The sequence below is a fragment of the Oncorhynchus nerka genome, linkage group LG28, assembly GCF_034236695.1.
Source record: "Oncorhynchus nerka isolate Pitt River linkage group LG28, Oner_Uvic_2.0, whole genome shotgun sequence".
NCBI lineage: Eukaryota > Metazoa > Chordata > Actinopteri > Salmoniformes > Salmonidae > Oncorhynchus > Oncorhynchus nerka.
In genome coordinates, this window is record NC_088423.1 from 74,395,615 (window position 1) to 74,419,898 (window position 24,284).

General features: G+C 44.7%; 1 protein-coding gene and 1 pseudogene across 2 annotated transcripts in view; one reads left to right on the forward strand and one right to left on the reverse strand.

The window, feature by feature from the left end:
* The first annotated feature begins 8 nt into the window (after positions 1–8).
* Positions 9–16,141, forward strand: LOC115112361 (AFG3-like protein 1; annotated as a pseudogene).
* A 2,709-nt stretch (positions 16,142–18,850) lies between these two features.
* LOC115112364 (dysbindin domain-containing protein 1-like) overlaps positions 18,851–24,284 on the reverse strand; it is a 46,181-nt gene continuing 40,747 nt past the window's right edge. For both annotated transcript variants that reach the window (XM_029639382.1, XM_029639381.1), the window contains exon 4: positions 18,851–19,974. In XM_029639382.1, the coding sequence (XP_029495242.1) occupies positions 19,817–19,974 (158 nt within the window). In that variant the 3' untranslated portion in view covers positions 18,851–19,816. The remainder of the gene's footprint in view (positions 19,975–24,284) is intronic.

The window sequence follows — 24,284 nt, forward strand, 5'->3', positions numbered from 1 at the left end:
GTGCGTTCCTCCTTGGGGTGAGCCAGGTGCCCCCCACCTCCGTGGTTCAAAGCCCACGGTGAAGTAGGCTCCAAAGAAAAGTGACAGCCTAGGCTAGATCAAGCACGTGGAGTAAAGAGTATGATTCGGTATTTTCACATGCACAACTGATTAATTTTTTAAATAAAAATGCTTTATCTGCCTTCCCATCCCAATGAAAACTAGTTCGAAAATTCGAACATATGTGTGATGGACAGGAAATGTACATTTATGGACCTTGCTACCTTGACAACCTTACAGATTACTGTAAGGTTTGAGAAGGGCGCTCCACAGCGTTTGCTCGTTCATCGACACGTGCACTGCGGCTCGGGTTAATAGAACGCCCTCATTTTCATAAACTTCACTTATTGTTATCGTTCCACGCATTTATTTTTTTCTCGTTCCACGCATATTGACCAATCGCAAATGAGCGGTCTGGTCCTTCGAAGGACCCGATGAGTTCGTGGGAATGCACGAACATAAAAACAATAAAGTGTGAATACTTTAACTAGAATTAATCGAATTTCCTTATTGTACAATTCACAAAACGAATGATTGACAGCAATGATAGATGCATAGATACGTATTTGTGAATGTTATTTTTTGTTTACATTATTTTACGTCAGGCTTATATATGGTTGATGACTTGGTTTATCTCATTCTGTGTAATCGTAGCTAGTTTTAAACAGTTGAGGCTCGGGAGTCGATCTACCGCAACAGGGGGATACTCTGTCTGCTTCAGCCGAAATATGGTTCGCATGATGGGGCTGCGTTCAGTGAGTATTGTGCCCCTGCGGAACGGGGTGCAGGCTTGGGGCAGAGGCTGCGCCGCCATCCCTGCAGCTTTTCGCTACAGTAATGTTAGCGCATTATCGAAGGTAGGGTGTCATTTCTTGAAATAATTCCGTCTGCCGTCAACTTGCAAAATAACCATGTAATGATATCACACATTAATGCCAAACGTACAATATATTTACAAATGCATGATTAAGCCTTGTTTGCCTTTACTTGATGAACTTTGTCACAAAGAGTTTCTTACATAAAGATCCCTTCCTTGTTTATGAAACTTTTTTCCCCTCGTTCATTTCATAACATATCGAGTTGCTGCGTTCTGTAGGGAAGGTTCGTCTCCGCTGCAGCACATTATGGGTCATGGCTAGAAGGGACCTCTCCAATTTTGATCAAATTAACGTCAGATTTGACTTTTCGTAGCAGGTTAGGAGAATTATCGTAATATTTTATGATAATTTGGTTAAAGTTAGGACAATTTGTTAGGGTTAGATAAAATGCTAAATAAGTCTACTTTTGACGTAAATTTGACAAACTGCATCCCGTCGCAACGGAATCGGAGCCTTTCGTATTTTTCTAGCCTTGACCCAAATTGCGTGAAACATTCTAGGGCCTTTTGCCAAATCGATGCTTTTATAGCCCAACAGTTCAATGAGTTAATCTGTTTATTAAGGACTTTTTAATATGATTTACTATAATAAGAATCAGTTATTAGGATGTGTGGATGTGTTGTATATTCAGTGAATAGTAAAAGGGATAAAAAATGATGCACACCCAAAAATGTTTTGTAGAGGGGCTGACTAACAGAGTAAACTATAAAAAGTAAGTCTGTTGCTATACCCATTTAAATGTTTGGGAGCATAATTAGAATATTCAGTGAATAACAAATTAATTGTCTTCAACTGTGTATTTTTGAATATCAGTAGCCTAATGCAGATATGTTAACCCTTTCAAATATGAGCTTCAAGGTAGGCTGTGTTAATCCAATCCTGCGCTCTCCTCAGTGTTCCACATTAAAAAGAATCAATCCCATGGGATTAAATCAATGCATTTACACATTGGCTCGATTGCTCAGTTCCAATCCCCCACAAGGTAAATCACTCTAACACCAGGAATGTGTTGATGTTATCATCTATGCATGTAATGACCATGGAAATTACAGATGACTGTGCAATTCATTTTTCTTGTTGTTTGATTGCGTCCTAAATCTTTAATCCCTATGCTAATTCCATGTTTTAATTGCTTCAGGATTTGAGAAGTTCTTCCCAAAGAGTGAGGACACTCCTGGAGTGAACAAATCATCTGAAGAGACCGGAGGTATGACTGATGGCCTATATCCTGTCTCTCTGCTGGCCCACTGTTCAAACACTGGGATGTCAATGATGGACAGTCAGTTGTCTGTGATTTCATTTCTTGTGTCATTTTGCTTGTTTAGATGAGAAGACCAAAGAGCCAGAATCACAGGGCGGAGGAGAAGAGGGACAAAATGAAAGTAGCGAGAGAGAGAGAAGGAGAGGCGGAAGGAAGGATGAATCAGACTGGTGAACACGCTTCCAGGTCTGTTTCAAAGCCTCCGCTTTCTACAGAGCAGACATGTAAACAAACAAGATGTGCCTGTTTTCTCCGTAGCAACAGCACTCTGTCATCATTCATGTTTGATTTTCCACCCCTTTAATCTACCTGATTTGAACCAGAGACGCTACATAAACACGTCCTTGTTTGGCAGCCTGTTATGTAAAGGAAGAGAGAGGAAAGTAAAAAAAGTCGAGTTCTATTTCTGAAGGGCTGCTGTGTAAGAGGATAAAGGGTCACCTTTTATCATACTGCTAATGGGGGAGTTGACAGTTTGCATGAGAGGGAGGCAGACGGTGGCCAGAGCCCCACTCTGCCTGCTTCCACTCAGACACTGTGTCTGTGTGTGTTCGCTTGTGTGTGTGTTGATGAGACGGTCTTCTGTATACATCATTTCCACCCCGTTTCCCCTCATTGTTTTCTCTGAATCTGACAGAATGATTTCCCCTTGGATGAGAAGACCACACGCAATGTCGCGATCGGATTCGCCGGCATGGCCTCTGCGTTCCTGTATTTCTACTTCCGAGAGACTGGGAAGGAGGTCTCCTTGAAGGACTTTGTAAATAACTACCTGGCTAGAGGACTGGTGAGAGACGGGCTATGTTTACTTTTCTTCACTAGTTACTATGTAATAACGTTTTATAAGACCCATAAGTAAAGTATTATTGCATGTGTTTTCATGCCTGGAGCTGTTATGTCATTGTTTGTGTGTGGAACAGTGAGTCTGAGGTCTTCATTCTTTGATGTGTCTGATGTGTTCTCTGTACAGGTGGACCGTCTGGAGGTAGTCAACAAACAGTATGTCAGAGTCATCCCAGTGCATGGAGTCAACACGTCAGAGGTGGTATGTACCAAATAATCACAGGGGAGACATTTGGGAGTCTTGTTTTTTTTTTTTTTTTTTTTACACTATCGATAGGTCCACTTTCTTTGGACTTCAAGACATGTATAGAGTTTACAAGTTAGTAAGATAAGCATTTGGATTTAGATGTATTCTTCAGTCTTATGTGGTTACGTTCCATAATGTTTTGCTTAGAATTTAACCAGTGAGGAATGCCAACAGTTATAAGTGTGTTCACATCCCCTTGTCTCTCTCTGTGTCACAGAGCTACCTGTGGTTCAATATCGGCAGCGTGGAGACGTTTGAACGCAACCTGGTGCTGGCCCAGCAAGAGATGGGCCTGGACTCTACACACAGAGTACCTGTGATCTATGGAAGCCAGAGCGACTGGTGAGACATCATGAGGTCTAGGCCATGGGATGGGTGGAGAGCTGTGGGAACAGGAAGACTTTATTTGAATGTTGTTCAGATTAGGAGCTGTGGGGTTGAAGCTCATTTGAAGGTCCTCTCTATCATGCTCTCACTGACCCTGGAGATGTTGATAGATTGATTGGCCCCTTAATGATGATCTCTCCTCTTTTATTTATATATAGTACTTTCCTGATGAGCATTCTTCCAACCCTGTTGCTGGTTGGCTTCCTGCTCTTCACCATGCGCCAGGGACCAATGGCAGGAGGCCGTGGCGGGGGGCGGGGCAACCCCTTCAGCATGGGCGAATCCAAGGCCAAGATCATGAAGGACAACATTGACGTGAGATTTAAGGATGTGGCGGGCTGCGAAGAGGCCAAGCTGGAGATCCTAGAGTTTGTCAACTTCCTGAAGAACCCCCGGCAGTACCAGGACCTAGGAGCCAAGATCCCCAAGGTAACTCTTTCTTTAGATACCATACCAGCATCTGAAACACTACTCGGATTAACCTGTTGTTCAAGATGATGCTCACCAAGAGAAAAAATAGCAGTGTGTTGGATTTCATGGCCATGTCAGGAAAACACTGTGCAGTTGAATTTGTCTGCAGTATGAAGAGCTGAGATTATAGTTAATTGGCTGTTTGTTTGCATAGACATTTCCTTTACATCTCAGTCACCACTGCACTCTAACCTCCAAGTACTCACAAGACTGCCCACTTATACCAGCTATGACCATGTGCTTCCCAGGGTGCAGTGTTGTCGGGTCCCCCCGGCACAGGGAAGACCCTGCTAGCCAAGGCCACAGCCGGAGAGGCTAATGTCTCCTTCATCACCGTCAACGGATCTGAGTTCCAGGAGATGTTTGTTGGTGTGGATCCAGGAGAACACACTCAACCAGCTGCTAGTGGAGATGGATGGTAGGTCTGGTTTGGTCGTCTTACACTGGTTAAATGAAGCAAAAAAAGGGAAATGATTCCCAAAGACACTCAATGAATGTGCCATGTTTAATTAACCATAGTTATCTGTGTCCTGTTTATTATGTGACCCTTCCATTCAATCTCAACTGTTTTTTCCCCATCACTTCTCTGTTGGGTCTGTAGGGTTCAACACCAGCACTAACGTGGTCGTCTTGGCTGGAACCAACCGACCAGACATCTTGGACCCAGCACTGATGAGACCTGGGCGCTTCGACAGACAGATTTACATAGGTACGGTACAGTCAATCCACGCCATAAATAGCATCTGTGTGGCCTGGACCTGTTTATTTCTGTCATAGCTCTACATTATGTCAATGATCTAAATACTGTAGTAGGTACAGATAGTCTAACTTTAGCAGGGCCTAATCTGTCCCTACCTGTCGCCACAGATCAACACAGCCATTGTTATAGACTATCAGACAATTCATTGGCCCCTCTTTCAGAGTCCAACTCTATCAGTACCTCACATATACAGTGCATTCTACATATACGTCACAGTATGTGGAGTTTGGTAGATGCTGCTACCTAGCCACTATAGGGTATACACAATGATGTTTATTTCTACAGTTAAAGCTACTTAAAAAGTGCTTTATCAGTGTGTTCAGTACTGTGACTCAAAGAGCGTAGTTTACCTGGATTAAACCTGGTTTACCTGGAATAGAGTCCCCTGTATTGACGTGGCATTCCTTGCTTTCTTTGCTCTGGTGTTCTGGCTCTGGTCTCTTGACAACTCTTCCTCTCTGGTCAACACAGCCTACAAACAGAATGAGTTTTCTGCCCTGTCATTGGATTAGCATCTTCAGAGCAGTCTATTGAGGGATTACCCAGCCTGAGCCAGCCGGCATATCTCATGACATTAGCACGCCATGCCTGTCCAGTGCCGTCCCGCCTCTCCTGACCCCCATTACCACAGCAACGAGCTAGCTTGGCCCTGTAAGTTTAGGGAAAGGTGTTTCACCTGAACAGGAAAAACCCTGCGCTATAAATTCTAACTAGAGCCCAGAGTTTTTCGCAGTTGGGTCATGTGGTCAGTGAAAAACTCCTGGTCTATCTATGTTGGACCACTATCTAGTCTCCATATTCTAGTCCCATACAGCCCTGGCTGAAATGAATGTGATTAAGACCTTTTTTTGTCCCCTTTCCCTGGGTAGTGAAACCACTTCCTACAGCCCTTTTTTGTCCCCTTTCCCTGGGTAGTGAAACCACTTCCTACAGCCCTTTTCGTCCCCTTTCCCTGGGTAGTGAAACCACTTCCTTACAGCCCTTTTTTGTCCCCTTTCCCTGGGTAGTGAAACCACTTCCTACAGCCCTTTTTTGTCCCCTTTCCCTGGGTAGTGAAACCACTTCCTACAGCCCTTTTTGTCCCCTTTCCCTGGGTAGTGAAACCACTTCCTACAGCCCTTTTTGTCCCCTTTCCCTGGGTAGTGAAACCACTTCCTACAGCCCTTTTTGTCCCCTTTCCCTGGGTAGTGAAACCACTTCCTACAGCCCTTTTTGTCCCCTTTCCCTGGGTAGTGAAACCACTTCCTACAGCCCTTGCCGACATGATTAGAGTTTGACATTACCCCATCTCAGCAATGCAGTAAAAGCTTGCCTGTGGTTTTTGTACTCACAATTAGTCCTTGTAATCAAGCCATTTTAGAAGTGAGAACTTTAAGTGCACAGACATATTTTTGGTCACATTCTTGGCAAAAGTACAGGTGCAAAAGCACTGACTGCAAAATGTTTTTGCCATTATCAGTGATATCATAACTTGCCTAATTGCCTTATCTGTGTCGATAGCGGTCTGATTTGAGCTGTGCCCAACATTGCAATAACATGTTATGTCATGTGGTTGTACTCTTTGTGAGTGAGGTGAGATGGCTGATCTAGGCTATTTCTGACTGCTGGGATCCATTTTCCCCCAAGTCCAGTCCAGCTGTACAATGGTAGGCAGCTCTGGCCTGGCCTCACTAGCCTGCATTCTTCTGTCTGTCATGGAAACTAACTGCAGCCTGAGCGAGAGCTTCTATATACCGAAAGGTTATGTATCCGGAGGACAGTAACCATTAGGGATAGGAGGCAAGCTGCTCCGCTGGGCCTTCTGACTAGGGTGTCAATGTTTTCCCTCTTCCTCTCCTGCCTGGGCCAGTCATCCGTTCCCATAAATATGTTACACTTCCTCCCTGTCAAACCCGATCCCCCTTCTTTTTCCCTTTCTATCCCTACACTAATTCAAATTCTCTCTCTCTCTCTCTCCCCCTCTTCTCCTCTCAGGTCCACCAGACATAAAGGGCAGAGCGTCCATCTTTAAGGTCCATCTGAGGCCTCTGAAGCTGGACTCCAGTATAGACTCTGAAGCTTTGGCCAGAAAACTAGCTGCCCTCACACCTGGCTTCACTGGTGAGTGCAGGGCCAGGTGTGTTTGTCTGTGGGCACGTTGACAGCTAGCTGTGTAAGGGATGGTTCGGATTTTGGAAATGAGTCAGATGAACTCATGGATACCATTTTTTATGTCTCTGTGTCCAGTATGAAGGAAGTTAGAGGTGGCTTTGCAGGCCAAAGCAAACTAGCATTAGCGAGACTTCGTCTTTGCGCTAGATTTACCCAAATACTTCCAGTCTTTGCGATACTCTAGTTAGAATTTGCTCGTGAGGGAAGTAGATAAAGGGATTTGCTCGTGAGGGAAGTAGATAAAGGGATTTGCTCGTGAGGGAAGTAGATAAAGGGATTTGCTCGTGAGGGAAGTAGATAAAGGGATTTGCCAAAGTCCCAAACTATCCCTTTAAAAGTAATGATGAAATTAACACAGTACATGGTTCTGTCAACATACAGGAGCTGATATTGCCAACGTGTGTAATGAGGCAGCCCTGATAGCAGCACGCTACCTTAACGAGTATCATCGTCAAGCACTTTGAGCAGGCCATCGAGAGGGTCGTCGGAGGTAAGCTACTGTCACTGACTGGGGGATGGTGGGGAGAGTGGATGTCAGGGGTCAGGGCTCAAACGGGGAGTTATCTTTGGAATGTAACTGTCAGACTGACTGGTGTTGACCTTTCTGCCCTGTCTGTCGGCGCCAGTGAGACCACTCTTTTACTCCTGAACAAGTAACCAAGCCCCCTCCCCTAACACCACAAAAGTGCAGCCTTGAGACATGAAACTCACACACACTTTGTGGTTGTAAACATGCCCTCCTTTCCCCCCAGGTCTGGAGAAGAAGACCCAGGTACTACAGGCAGTAGAGAAGACCACTGTAGAATACCACGAGGCTGGCCATGCTGTGGTAGGCTGGTACCTGGAACACGCTGACCCTCTGGTGTGTGGCCATCTCCTCCCCTCTTCCCTCCTCAATAGCATTCTCTCCTCTTCTATCACCTTTTTATCCCCAACCACTGTCTCTTCTCTGTCCTTACTGTCCCTGTTCTACCTATCCCTCAATTTCACCCTGAGCAGAATGTAGGATCTTACCTGTTGGTTTCCTCTCCTGTCCCAGGTGTCAATCATCCCCCGGGGGAAGGGTTTGGGGTATGCTCAGTACCTCCCTAAGGAGCAGTACCTGTTCACGCGGGAGTAGCTGTTTGACAGGATGTGTATGATGCTGGGGGGGCGTGTGGCAGAGCAGGTCTTTTTTGGGAATATCACCACAGGGGCACAGGATGACCTCAGGAAGGTCACGCAGTCTGCCTACGCACAGGTAAACACACATGCGCGCGCGCGCACACACACACACACTCTAATTAACCTCTCTCTCCCCCTCGATCCTTCTCTCAGGTGGTTCAGTTTGGGATGAGTGAGGTGGTGGGCCAGGTGTCTTTTGAGCTCCCCAGGCAGGGAGAGATGGTGATGGAGAAGCCTTACAGCGAGCCCACGGCCCAGCTCCTAGACCAGGAGGTCCGCTCACTCATAGACGCTGCCTTCCAACGCACACACCAGCTCATCACTGAGAAGAGAGATGTGGTGGAGAAGGTGAGGGGGAGGGAGGGGGTAAGAGAGGGGTATGTAGGAGAGAGATGGTGACAGAGGAGTGAGATATCGAGAGAGGAGGTCCAAGTCTCTTAACCTTTCTGGAGCAGGCGTTCCGCTAGCGACCCACGTCGACAACATCCGGTGAAATTGCAGAGCGCACAATTCAAATTCAGAAATAGTCATATTTAACTTTCATGAAAATACAAGTGTCATACGTCAAAATAAAGCTTAACTTCTTGTTAATCCAGCCGCTCTGTCAGATTTCAAAAAGTCTTTACGGCAAAAGCACACCATGCGGTTATCTGAGGACAGCGCCCCACACACAAAAGCATTAAAAACATTTTTCAACCAAGTCAGAAATAGCGATAATATAAATGCCTTACCTTTGAAGATCTTCTTCTGTTGGCACTCCAAAAGGTCCCAGCTACATCACAAATGATCCTTTTGTTTGATAAAGTCCTTCTTTATATCCCCAAAAACTCAGTTTAGCTGGCACGCTTCATTCAATAATCCACCTGTTTCCCTTCTTCAAAATGCATACAAAATGAATCGCAAACATTACCAATAAAATTCTCCAAACAAGTCAAACAACGTTTATAATCAAACCTCAGGTACACTAATACGTAAATAACAGATACAATTTAAGACTGAGAATCGTTGTTGTCTACACCTGGAGATAAACAACAAAGAATGCACTCTTATCCACGCGCATGAAAACACTACAGCCAAAATGGGAGTCACTTAGAAAAACTTACAATTCTAGCTCATTTTTCCAAAAACAAGCCTGAAACTCTTTCTAAAGACTGTTAACATCTAGCCATAGGAAGGGGGAAAGAAGGGGGGAGGGGTTGTCCTCGGGTTTTCGCCTGCCAAATCAGTTCTGTTATACTCACAGAAATTATTTTAAAAGTTTTAGAAAGGTTAGTGTTTTCTATCCAAATCTATCAATTATATGCATATTCTAGCTTCTAGGCTTGAGTAACTGGCAGTTTACTTTGGGCACGCTTTTCATCCAGACGTCAAAATACTGCCCCCTAGCCCAAAGAGGTTTTAACCCTAAGAGGGGGATAAATAGGATGGCAAACACATCGATAATGTATCAGAAAGGTATGTACAATTGAAGTCGGAAGTTTACATGCCCCTAGGTTGGAGTCATTAAAACTTGTTTTTCAACCACTCCACACATTTCTTATTAACAAACTATAGTTTTGGCATGTCGGTTAGGACATCTACTTTGTGCATGACACAAGTCATTTTTTCCAACAATTGTTTACAGACAGATTATTTCACTGTATCACAATTCCAGTGGGTCAGAAGTTTACATACACTAAGTTGACTGTGCCTTTAAACAGCTTGGAAAATTCCAGAAAATTATGTATTGGCTTTAGAAGCTTCTGATAGGCTGAATTACATAATTTGAGTCAATTGGAGGTGTACCTGTGGATGTTTTTCAAGGCCTACCTTCAAACTCAGTGCCTCTGCTTGACCTCATGGGAAAAACAAAAGAAATAAGCCAAGATCTCAGAAAATAAAATGTAGACCTCTACAAGTCTGGTTCATCCTTGGGAGCAATTTCCAAATGCCTGAAGGTACCACTTTCATCTGTACAAACAATAGTACAGAAGTATAAACACCATGGGACCACGCAGCCGTCATACCGCTCAGGAAGGAGACGCGTTCTGTCTCCTAGAGATTAACATACTTTGGTGCGAAAAGTGCAAATCAATTCTAGAACAACAGCAAAGGACCTTGTGAAGATACTGGAGGAAACAGGTAAAAAGTATCTATATCCACAGTAAAAAGAGTCCTATATCGACATAACCTGAAAGGCCGCCCTGCAAGGAAGAAGCCACTGCTCCAAAACCGCCAATTAAAAGCCAGAGTATGGTTTGCAACTGCACATGGGGACAAATATCATACTTTTTGGAGAAATGTCCTCTGGTCTGATGAAACAAAAATAGAACTGTTTGGCAACTGTTTGGAGGAAAAAGGGGGAGGCTTGCAAGCCGAAGAACGTCATCCCAACTGTGAAGCACAGGGGTGGCAGCATCATGCCCTGGGAGTGCTTTGCTGCAGGAGAGCCTGGTGCACTTCACAGAATAGATGCCATCATGAGGGAGGAAAATTATGTGGATATATTGAAGCAACATCTCAAGATATCAATCAGGAAGTTAAAGCTCTGTCACAAAAGGGTCTTCCAAATGGACATTGACCCCAAGCATACTTCCAAAGTTGTGGCAAAATGGCTTAAGGACAACAAAGTCAAGGTATTGGAGTGGCCATCGAAAAGCCCTGACCTCAATCCTATAGAAAAATTGTGGGCAGAACTGAAAAAGCGTGTGTGAGCAAGGAGGCCTACAAACCTGACTCAGTTACACCAGCTCTGTCAGGAGGAAGGGGCCAAAATTCACCCAACTTATTGTGGGAAGCTTGTGGAAGGCTACCCCAAACATTTGACCCATGTTAAACAATTTAAAGGCAATGCTACCAAATACTAATTGAGTGTATGTAAACTTCTGACCCACTGGGAATGTGATGAAAGAAATAAAAGCTGAAATAAATCATTCTCTCTACTATTATTCGGACATTTCACATTCTTAAAATAAAGTGGTGATCATAACTGACCTAATACAGGAAATGTTTTCTAGGATTAAATGTCAGGAATTGTGGAAAAACTGAGTTTAAATGTATTTGTCTAAGGTGTATGTAACCTTCCGACTTCCACTTTTCAACCATGTTCTACAGTTGTCTAACCTCCATCCGCTCCCCTGTGTCTCCCCTCCAGGTGGGGAGGCGTCTCCTGGAGAAGGAGGTCCTGGACAAGGCTGATATTCTGGAGCTGGTGGGTCCTCGCCCCTACGAGGAGAAGTCTACGTATGAGGAGTTTGTTGAGGGGACGGGGGCCATGGAGGAGGACACCTCCTTTCCTGAGGGCCTCAGGAACTGGAACAAGGACCAGGGGATGGAAGAGCCCCCCCAGGAGCAGCAACGCAAACAGGCTCTTTACCTGTAGACCGACACCACGTCTGACCTGGCCCCCACCCAACTAGGCCACTGGAGGGACATGTTGAGACTTCATATGGTGAGAGGAAGGCACTTGACATGACCCAGACAGACTGATATCAGGAGAGGGTGTCAGGTTTAAGAAGGCACCATGTCCTGTGTGGTCATTCTAAGGCCCTAGAAACTATGGTCGTCACATCTTTGTCACAGGGAAAATATATTGTTTTTATAAACTCAGCAAAAAGAGAAATATCCCTTTTTCAGGACCCTGTCTTTCAAAGATAATTCATAAAAATCCAAATAACTTTGCAGATCTTCATTGTAAAGTGTTTAAACACTGTTTCCCATGCTTAAACAATGAATGAACATGCACCTGTGGAACGGTTGTTAATAACAGCTTATAGACGTTAGGCAAGTAAGGTCAAAGTTATGAAAACTTAGGACACTAAAGAGGCCTTTCTACTCACTCTGAAAAACACCAAAATAAAGATGCACAGTGTCCCTGCTCATCTGTGTGAATGTGCCTTAGTCATGCTGCAAGGAGGCATGAGGACTGCAGATGTGGCCATGGCAATAAATTGCAATGTCTGTACTCTGAGAAGCCTAAGACAGAGCTACAGGGAGACAGGACGGACAGCTGATCATCCTCGCAGTGGCAGACCACATGTAACAACACCTGCAGAGGATCTTGTACATCCGAACATCACACCTGCAACAGGTACAGGATGGCAACAACAACTGCCCGAGTTACACCAGGAACGCACAATCCCTCCATCAGTGCTCAGACTGTCCGCAATAGGCTGAGAGAGGCTGGACTGAGGGCTTGTAGGCCTGTTGTAAGGCAGGTCCTCCCCAGACATCACCGGCAACAACGTCGCCTATGGGCACAAACCCACCGTCGCTGGACCAGACAGGACTGTCAAAAAGTGCTCTTCACTGACGAGTCGCGGTTTTGTCTCACCAGGGGTGATGGTTAGATTTACGTTTATCGTCAAAGGAATGAGCGTTACACTGAGGCCTGTACTCTGGAGCGGGATTGATTTGGAGGTGGAGGGTCCGAGGTCCGTCATGGTCTGGGGCGGTGTGTCACAGCATTATCGGACTGAGCTTGTTGTCATTGCAGGCAATCTCAACGCTGTGCGTTACAGGGAAGACGTCCTCCTCCCTCGTGGTACCCTTCCTGCAGGCTCATCCTGACATGACCCTCCAGCATGACAATGCCACCAGCCATACTGTTCGTTCTGTGCATGATTTCCTGCAAGATAGGAATGTCAGTGTTCTGCCATAGCCAGCGAAGAGCCCGGATCTCAATCCCATTGAGCACGTTTGGACGTCTGGGACCTGTTGGATCGGGGGGTGAGGGCTAGCGCCGTTCCCCCCCCCAGAAATTTCTGGGAACTTGCAGGTGCCTTGGTGGAAGAGTGGGGTGTAACATCTCACAGCAAGAACTAGCAAATCTGGTGCAGTCCATGAGGAGGAGATGCACTGCAGTTCTTAATGCAGCTGGTGGCCACACCAGATACTGACTTGCTTTTAATTTTGAGTCCCCCCCTTTGTTCAGGGACACGTTATTCAATTTCTGTTAGTCACATGTCTGTGGAACTTGTTCAGTTTGTTTCAGTTGTTGTATCTTGTTAAGTTCATACAAATATTTACAGATGTTAAGTTTGCTGTTAATAAATGCAGTTGACAGTGAGGATGTTTTTTTGCTGAGTTTAGTTGTATAGTATTCATTGTGTGTTGGATGAGTATGTCTGACAATTTTTGTATGAATATGTGATCATGTACATCAAGGATGGGTTGCTGTCGGAAGCCCCCATTTTGAAGGCCCTTGGGTCAATCCCCCCCAACTTACTGTTGTGAAATGTTTCTCCACCCTGTGGCAAACTGTGTAGAACTGCAGAAATGTTTCTCCACCCTGTGGCAAACTGTGTAGAACTGCAGAAATGTTTCTCCACCCTGTGGCAAACTGTGTAGAACTGCAGAAATGTTTCTCCACCCTGTGGCAAACTGTGTAGAACTGCAGAAATGTTTCTCCACCCTGTGGCAAACTGTGTAGAACTGCAGAAATGTTTCTCCACCCTGTGGCAAACTGTGTAGAACTGCAGAAATGTTTCTCCACCCTGTGGCAAACTGTGTAGAACTACAGAAATGTTTCTCCACCCTGTGGCAAACTGTGTAGAACTACAGAAATGTTTCTCCACCCTGTGGCAAACTGTGTAGAACTGCAGAAATGTTTCTCCACCCTGTGGCAAACTGTGTAGAACTGCAGAAATGTTTCTCCACCCTGTGGCAAACTGTGTAGAACTGCAGAAATGTTTCTCTCACCCTGTGGCAAACTGTGTAGAACTGCAGAAATGTTTCTCCACCCTGTGGCAAACTGTGTAGAACTACAGAAATGTTTCTCCACCCTGTGGCAAACTGTGTAGAACTGCAGAAATGTTTCTCCACCCTGTGGCAAACTGTGTAGAACTGCAGAAATGTTTCTCCACCCTGTGGCAAACTGTGTAGAACTGCAGAAATGTTTCTCCACCCTGTGGCAAACTGTGTAGAACTGCAGAAATGTTTCTCCACCCTGTGGCAAACTGTGTAGAACTGCAGGAAATTAGCTGTAAAACTGCAACCTTTTCTCTCCACCCAATGGCAAAATGTGAAGAATTGCATGAAAAATGTCAATGTAGGTATGCAGACCCGTGAGCAACTGTGGCCCGTCATGATGAGATCTGTTTTTTTGTTGCCCCCACCCCCATCAAAATGACCCGTCTCTGGTGTACATGTCTCATATGAGATGTTTTCTTTAGATTTCATATTGGATCATGAAGGTCTATGTGAGTGTGTGTTGCACTATTGTAATAATTAGGTGGGTGCTTATTTGCCCTCTTTCACACATGTACAGGTGTGTATTAATACCCCTGATTCCCCCTGAGGCACCCTCAGAGAGTGCGGTCACAGCCAGGGTCTGCCATTATCAACGGCGGCCCTGGAGCAATTGGGTAAGTGCCTTGCTCAAGGGCACATTGACAGATTTTGTTTTTCACGTTGTCGGCTCTGGGTTCTAACTAGTGACCTTTTAAGTTACTGTCCCAACGCTCTATCCGCTAGGCTACCTGCCGCCCTGCGTGCTGATTTCTTCTTCAATGTTTTTGCTACCTTCTAACCTTGTTGAATTTCAGCGACGTGTTCATGTTCCCATGTCTCTCTTCAGTCATTGACACTTGTTAACTAAACAGCCATGTGACTGCAGAGGGTTTTCAGAAAGCTCAGCAGAAATCCAGTCCATGTAGATCAGACTGTAACAGTGGGACAGTATGACATTTTATTTTATCCTCTTTCTGGTTGAGGTTCAAACTGTTAGTAGGTCTAATTGAAGAGAACACGTCTTCTAAATGTCATTTTTCAGTCTTTTGCGAAAAACAGCCACACCTCTACCTGCCCACTTTCCCCCACAGGAAAACAGCTTCTGACAAGCTCTATTTCTGAGTGCAACTAGTGTACACTACATCACCTCTTATGCTCTCTCAATGTTGCTAAGTCAACTGACAACAGATGAACTTCAAACATCTTTTGTGAAGTATTGAGATGTGTGTGTATACTGAACAAAAATATAAACACATCCATTTTTCTGAGTTACAGTTCATATAAGGAAATATGTTGATTGCAAAAAAATCATTATGCCCTAATGTATGGATTTCAGATGACTGGGCAGGGGCGCACCATGGGTGGGCCTGGGTGTGCATAGCCAATCAAAATGAGTTTTTCCCCACAAAAGGGCTTTATTACAGACAGAAATAGTCATCCGTTTCAAAACAATGGAATCCTGTAGTAACCAAAACACAATGTATTTTTATATTTTTTTGGTTACTACATGATGTGGTATTTCATAGTTTTGATGTCTTCACTATTATTCTACAATGTAGAAAATAGTAATAAAAAAACTAACTTTTAACTGGTACTGTATATCTCCATAGCGACGCCAGCTGAGCCGTGCTTACTCCCACACCCCCGGAGAAACCCTGTAGAGGGGTTTTGGTATTCACTTCTCAGAATAGATGGTTTTGGGAGAAGTAATGAGATGATGTTGTACCGATCTGCATTGCACTTCCTGAAGATTGTTTTTAACCTTTTACTGCTGGAAATAAAGGTGTCACTACCTCACTCAATCTCAGTATTTCTGACCTTTTTTGGAACTCTGCAATTACCTTCATGGATTTATACATAAAATGAGCATTGTTACACTCCGGACCATATGTATAAAACAATATGTTTCTACTTCTATGCCTAGTTGTGTGGGTCAGCGTAAACAAAAAAGACAATGTTTTTACAGTACATTCCAGATGTCTTGGTGTAGCCTGAACTGTGTTTAAATTCCAATCCTGCTTTTCTGCCTGATTGACTAACTGCTGGTTCTTGTGGCTCAGTTTATCTAGTGATCTTGCTTAAAGCACTATAAGTAATGTGTATATGACTGTTTCAATGAAAGTCAACACTACAACACTACAATACATCCAGAATTGTGAAGTTTCCTGTGTGATATATTATCAATATCTGACATTCACCAATAAAAACAAGATTTTATGTCCCAGTGTGAATGCATATCTATGAGTTGTTATTATTTGTTTTCTGACCTCACAGTGCTGTAAGGATGACCTAAATCAAGAGTATTTGTGCCACTGGTTATACTGGATGTGAAATCCCATTCCATACTAACAGGGGGCACATTTTGTGTTGCTTTATATACAGTAGTGTACAGGTAACTACCAAAATGACGGAAACACCAACATAGTGACTTAGTAGAGTGCTTGGCCACCACGAGCCAGAACAGCTTCAATGCAATTTGGCACAGATTCTACAAGTGTCTGGAACTATACTGGAGGGATGTGACACCATTCTATGAGAAATTCCATCATTTGGAATTGTTTTGTTGTTGAGGGTGGTGGAAAATGCTGTCTCAGGTGCTGCTCCAGAATCTCCCGTAAGTGTTCAATTAGGTTGAGATCCGGTTACTGAGATGGCCATGGCATATAGTTTACATTGTTTTCATGCTCGTCAAACCATTCAGTGAGCACGCCTGCCCTGTGGATGGTAGCCAAAAAAGAATGGCTTTCCCAGCAATATTATACACCAGCCTAAGCATGATGGGATTTTAATTGCTTAATTAACTCATGAATGACACCTGTGTGGAAGCACCTGCTTTCTATTAACTTGGTATTCCTCATTTACTCATTCCTCGGGTTTATTTTGGCAGTTACATGTACACAGTCCATGCCTCTGTGTGTTGGTGGTTGGTGGCACCTTCATTAGGGAGGATGGGCTCACGGTAATGGCTGTAACGGAATAAATTAAATGGTATTTGTATTTATTATGGATCCCCATTATCTGCTGCTAAGGATACCATTCACTCCATTTCAGCCATTATTATGAGCTATCCTCCCCTCAACAGCCTCCTGTGGTTCCTATACATGTTGCTACTTTGCTGCTATTCTTGCTGTACTTTTTGACGTGACTGTAAAGTAGCTGTAGTTGGCTAGCTAGCAAGCAAGGGATATGAACGTTGCGAGCCAGTATGGCAATGGAACATTTAGAATGAACGACTGGGTCACGTTCATAGATACAAAACAAAAATGCTGAACGACTGAGTTGCGTCTCTGGCAACCGAACCGATAGAACGAACGACCAGCCGGCTGGGGTAGCAACCCTAGATTTGTGACAGGACTATATCTTATGGAAGGATGAAATATTATGAATAAATAAATAAATGAAAATGAGGTTTTGAATGAAATTGTCAATCATTATTTGAATATCAAATCAAATTTTATTGGTCACTTACACATGGTTAGCAGATGTTATTACGAGTGTAGCGAAATGCCTGTGCGTTTAGTTCCGACAGTGCAGGAATAGCAACAACAATCTAACAATTCCACAACAACTACCCAAATACACACAAATCTAAGTAAAGGGATGGAATAAGAATATGTACATATAAATATATGGATGAGCAATGACCGAGTAGCATATAGGCAAGATGCAATAAATGGTTTAAAATACAGTATATACATATGAGATGAGTAATGCCAGATATGTAAACATCATTATTAAAGTAGCATTAATCAAGTGACTAGTGATCCATTTGTTAGAGTGGCCACTGATTTTAAGTTCTCCATGTTGGCAGCAGCCTCTCTGTGTTAGTGACGGCTGTATAACAGTCTGATGGACTTGAGATAGAAGCTGTTCTTCAGTTTCTCAGTCCTAGCTTTGATGCGCCTGTATTGACTCGCCTTCTGGATGATAGTGGCGGGAACAGGCCGTGGCTCATGTGGTTGTTGTCCTTGATTATCTTTTTGGCCTTCCTGTGACGTCGGGGGCTGTAGGTGTCCTGGAGGGCAGGCCGTTTTCCCCTGGTGATGCGTTGTGCAGGCCATACCACCCTCTGGAGAGCCCATAATATGTTGGTGACCCGTTGTATAAAAGTGATAATGCCCGAGAAGCCAGTGTTTAGAGGATATATTGGCACGGTTTGCCGGCCCTCCACTTCGTCTCGGGCCTAACAACACCTGTACCAATATATCCTCCAAACACCAGCTTCTCAGGCATTATTACTTAAATAATGCACGCTCGAGAATGCACATAATATATCCTCCAAACACCAGCTTCTCAGGCATTATCACTTAAACAATGCACGCTCGAGAATGCACATAATATATCCTCCAAACACCAGCTTCTCAGGCATTATCACTTAAATAATGCACGCTCGAGAATGCACATCAAGCCAATCAGAAACGAGTATTCAACAATGCCATGGTATAAAGCTGTTTATGGATATGTGTATGACTGTATACTGTAAGTCCATCTGCATTCCCCACTTTATTCTGTTCTGCCCTCTATCTGCTCAGTTAGGAACCCGCAGTCACCATTTAAAAAGCAGACATTTTAAACCTCTACAGAGCTGCCAGAGCCCATTGATTTTGGCCAAGCTGACAAGAGTAAATTAAAGTTATTCCTTTGAACATTTAAACATTTTGGCTATTCAATACTTCTCTGTCCACTGTGTGATTAAGTGTGTACTCTGAAGTATTTCAATGTGATTTCAATTGAACTGTTTTCATGTTGCTGATGCTGGGTTTTCTTCCTCCACAGTGTTCCTGGCAGGAATCCGAGAGTTTGTTTGTTTGGTCTGTTGAGCGTAAATAATGAAAGGCTGAGACTTCTGCTCATAATACCCTATCAGACAACCTACAGCTGCACAATGTTTGGTTAGTGCTCTAATGCAAAAATCACCCACAGAGAAAATTCACTTTGTTTGCATGAAATTGTTTATTTTTTTCACCACTCATCCCCACATCACTTGGTTTGGCAAAGGACAAGATCCACAGTGTTGAATGTAATGTTGGTGAGAAGGGCTGCTGTCGTATCTCATATCATATCTGCAAATACATTTAGTTTACTGTGGCCACACCGGTTTCCTCTCAGGTATAGAGAGGTAGAAGAAGAGAGAGAGGGAGAGGATGGAATGAAAAGAGAGCGATGGAGAGTGGCCCCACTGAAACACTGCTCATTGCCTCCTGTTAGTTACAACCTACAGAAAGTCATTCAGAGAGCAGATGGCCCTGGTACTTTAAGGAAGAACATTGTGCAATAGATTCAGGTTGGACTCTTATTCTAATTACAAAGAAGACTTCCAGATAGCGTGCTGTACTATCGCATAATGACATCCATATGTGTGGGTATTCTCGTTAACATCGCCACATGATATTTTGTAGCCGAGGTTGTCACAGATTTCAGGGTCCGTCCCACCCCTCCAAGCCCACTCTCCCACCCCTAAGATGCTGCAGGGATGGGGAGGCATTTAGCCAAGCATTCTCCCCACACAGGGACAGCCTTATACCCTGATGTTCACCCCAAACAAAGCCTCAAAAATCACACTGGCCCTCCAGTGTTTGTGCCAGTGGAACCCCTTGCATGGAAAACACAATAAATAGCATGTGTGTACGTGTGTGTGGTTTTGCAGATATCCGTGTGTCATTTTGTGTGTTTGCATCTGTGTCTGTGTGTATTTGCATCTGTGTCTGTGTGTATCACAGCCGTCGTTTCATGTTAAGTTTATAATACAGTGCACAGCATCGAGAGCTCAGTCTGTCTGTAGTGTCTTCAGCACCATGGTTGTCTCAGTGCCCGGACCAGGGGTTGGTGCAGTTGGTGTGGTCTCTGTGCCCGCTCTCGGTGTGTCCGCTCTGGGCCTCTCTCTTTCCGGGCCAGACCGTGGGCTCTCAGGGCTGCTTAGGCCTCTCCAGCTTCATTAAGGGCTCTGCGGTGGTGTCGGAGTCACTGTGGTGCTTCCTCTCCCTGGGGGGCTCAGCCTTGCTGCAACGGGTCCACGAGGGGGAGCGCATGTAGCCTCCTCTGGGCAGGGGTGGCTGGTGGTGGCCTGGGGACGATAATGAGGAGAAGGGTCAAGCTATGCACATACATGTGATGAGAGGAGGTAAGTTATGGATCACACACATACAGACATGCACGTCTCTTAAACACAAACATATAACTCATGTACAGGCAAGGTGAGGTCAAGGTGTATCCTGATATTTTTATGGAAAGAAAACAGACTAGGGGACATGTATGTTGTGAACCGCTCTATGCTGACCACGTAACCCAGAGGCCCTGGATTAAGTTTCCGCAACTTCCTGTCTGTCACATGTATAGCACACAGTATACACTGAGTGGACAAAACATTAGGAACATTTCAAAGACATGACCAGGTGAATCCAGGTGAAAGCTATGATCCCTTATTGTTATTCCTTGTTAAATCCACTTCAATCTATGTAGGTGAAGGGGAGGAGACAGGTTAAATAAATATCAAACATTTTTAAGCCTTGAGAGAATTGAGACATGGATTGTGTATGTGTGCCATTTAGAGGGTGAATGGGCAGGACCAAATATGTAAGTGCCTTTGAACAGGATATGGTAGTAGGTGCCAGGCGCACTGGTTTGAGTGTGTCAAGTACTGCAAAGCAGCTGGGTAATTCATGCTCAACAGTTTCCCGTGTGTATCAAGAATGGTCCACCACCAAATAGACACAACTGGGGGAAGCATTGGAGTCAACATGGGCCAGCATCCCTGTGGAACGCTCTTAACCACTAGTCTACCTGCCACCTCCCCCAATGGTCACCATACTGTAACTCATTTAACAAAGTAAATCAAGTCAGCAGGGACTGTCAACTCCCTGAAGTCCCCTAATGCCTCTAAAAGCTTCCTTTCTCTATGCCACTTCAGTCAACTATGTTTTCCCAAGGTTCTCCAAAAATAGTTTACAACAGCACGCAGTGGTACAGTGAGTGCAGTTTGTTTCCCTACTGTATAATAGATCAATTGGCTATGGTTGAAGGCATCCCGATCGCAAACACAGTAAAGTACAGAATATAAATTAGTTTATGCAGCTCCACATGACCTATTCCTCTGGGATTCTTACAGCATGATAGAGTTGCTCTGAATATAGAGGCAGATGAAACTATGAAGTATTCTGTCAGAGAGGCCGTGTGCAGTGAACTGAGTATGCGTTAGTGTATGTTAATGTGTAGCCTATACATGTATGTGTCTCAAGGACATCGAATCCCAAGAGAAATGGAGGAGTTTAGAAAACTAGATGCTCTGTGTGTGTGTGTGCGTGTGTAAGCGTGTGCGTGTGCCTACGTGTGTAGTAGATGATAGATAATTTTAGTTTGATGTCTCTCTGCTTCTCATCTCCTCTGATGTCATTGTTATTGATCTAAAACAGTCACATGGTCACCTCTCCTCCAATCATCAGCTGCATTTAGCCTGCTGGCTGTTTTCTCCAGTTCATTATGCTCACAATGACTGCTTGTTTTAGCTGTCACAGACATTTGTCTCACACTTATTTTTCGGTGTCTCGAGGCAGCAGAACTCCACCATTCATCGTGCCTGTCTGTTTGTTCTTCAGTTCTCAGAACCACTACACAGCTCTCCAGTGTCTCTTTGGTCTATAGCCATCAGCATGCTAGATAGAGATTGTACTTCAGCTTTGTGGAGTGGTGATATCATGGATAGAGAATATGATTGGTTCGCCAACAACTAGGGTGAGTAGAAATGAGAAGCTGATGAGGCTAGGAGGTGATGACATCAGAGGAATGTGTTTGTGAAATGTTTTGGCAAATAGGTTGCTGCACTTAATTAATCTCCCCCCCCTCTCTCTCTCTTTCCCTTTCCCTTACTATACCCCTTTCTTTCTCTGTATCTCTCCCTGTACCTCTCTTTCTTTGTGTCCATCTCCCCCTTCCTCTCTTTAATCTTGAATATCAATCCCCCCCTCATATGTGTTCATCTGCATGTCCTTGAGTGCACAGAAGGGACCAGTGTCATGCAGGTTCACACGAATATTGGTCGTAGAAAGTGCATCTTTATTTCATATGCCCATGTCTCTTTACACCACTTGGTGGTGCTGTTCACTGTTCACTACCTCAGAGATCACAGGATTAATAGGTGTAGCCGGACACACTTTTTAACCTTTACTGCACACATATCAATGCAATTACTGTCTAATGAAAAGGCAAGTCCCAGCTCTCACTCTCCATAAGTGAAATGCTGTAACAATAGATCAACCAGCAGTGATGTATGTTCACACAAGGGTACACATGAAAACATACACACACACACACACACACACACACACACACACACACACACACACACACACACACACACACACACACACACAACATTGATGGTATTGATCCCTGAAGATTGATGGTGTCTCCATTGGATTTTAATGGGATGGACAAGAGCCTCCTCAGCATCCTGAAAGGCTCTGTTTGAATGAGTGCTTGTTAATTAAACTTTGTATCTGCCACCGCTGGTCCTTGTGTGTGTGTCCCTACTTTCATGATGTCTCTGCATCTCTACCAGCATGTCTCTATCTGTGTCCCTGTTTATCTCTGTGTGTGACTATCCCTGGTCAGTGTTTTGTGATTGACAGCTCTATGAATATGGATGCAGGAGAAGCCTCCTCTTCTCCTTGCAGGGTTCTGACAGAGACGGATCAGAGGATGAGACTCTCACCCCACAAACACACACCTGTTTCTATCTCTCATTTAACATCCCTTACCCTCAGACCTTCATATCTCGGACCACCGACCACCCCTTACCCTATTGCTCAGGACCTACTCATAACCAACTCCCTTGAGGGTCCTCCCATTTAGTTCAGAACAAATATCAAGAACAATCAAAATCCAATTTCCTTAACTCAGTCCACTATCAGCCCATAAAGGCACCCCCCTCTTCTATCACACCCTTGTAGTGTCTCCCTCCCTGCCTCCCTGCCTGTCTCCCTGCCTCCCTGCTTCCCTGCCTGCCTCCCTCCCTCCCTCCTAGCCACCATGTCTGCAGTGTCTAGCTGTATTAAACCTCTCTGTCTAAGAAGCCCTTCTGTGCTGTTGGCTCAAACAGATTCCACAACCAGTGTGTTGCTGTGAAAACAAAGTCCACAGAAAACACCAGCCTGTGCCCTACAAAGGCTCTTAAACCACAGGGAAGCACAATGCTAGTATGGTGCCAACACGCTGTTTGTACCGTGCACGTTACACCTGGTTACTGTGTGTGTGTGTGTGTGTGTGTGTGTGTGTGTGTGTGTGTGTGTGTGTGTGTGCGTGCGTGCGTGCGTGCGTGCGTGCGTGCGTGCGTGCGTGCGTGAATGTATGTGTGCGTGTGAATGTGTGTTTCATGTTGGGACTGGGACATCAGTTATGGGGCCCCTCTTTGTGCAGTCCTTTCAGAGGCCCCAGTGGACTCCTAAAGATTTATGAGCAAGACTACTACAGTTACCCTGTTTTCCCCCAGTCTTGCCCACAGCTGCTGCTACAGTATAGTGGGTGGTTGTGTTATTTTTGTCTGCTTGGAAAGCTTCAACCTGCCTTGTTAACACTGAGGAGCCACAGCATCAAAACACACAGATTGGATTGATCGGAGAACATCACCAAGCCCCTTCTCCATGCGTTGCCCATCCCCCTTCGATGGTAGTAGATTTGAAGGCAGCAGAAGGGTATATTCTACTGTATATTGTAATGAGATCACCTAGCCAGTGACTGTCTCTGGTAAAGTGGTGACAGTAAGAGCTGCAGTGTCCTCCCTCTGTCCTCCTGTCTCATCACAGGGTGTGACTTTCAGAGCCTGGGCTCTCCCGGAGAACACTGCAGAGGAGATGACTCACTCCCACACAGATCTGGGATCAGCTTTCCCTCCCCCTATACTAATCTTAACCATTGGGGGGGGACACAAAATGCACCATATACTGTTTCAGTGTCTAGGGGCAACTCCATCCTACTGCCTCACTCCTCTTCTCTCAAATGGGCTGTAATGTGGTGAAAGTGATCCTGGGGGTTGTAGTTTAAAAAGGCTGTTTCTGAGGTGATTATGGTCATAATAGTCTCTGTAGAGATCTGGTATGTCATCTCTTGTTATCCGTCTATTTCACATACACAGAACAGATGCAGATACTGACTGTACAGAGGAGTGAGATTGGGTGGGGGCCTACCAATGCAGCTGTACACATTTAGCTAATCTAATTTATTGTCCTCCCTTTCTCCTCTGGTCCTCCCTCACTCCACTAACCCTCTCTGGCCTTCATCCCTCCATCTCCTCCTCATCCCCCCATCCCCTCCATTTCTCCTGAACATCTCATCTGCCAACTCTGATCCCTGGGCTGTCCTGACTGGCAGGTGTCCAAAACA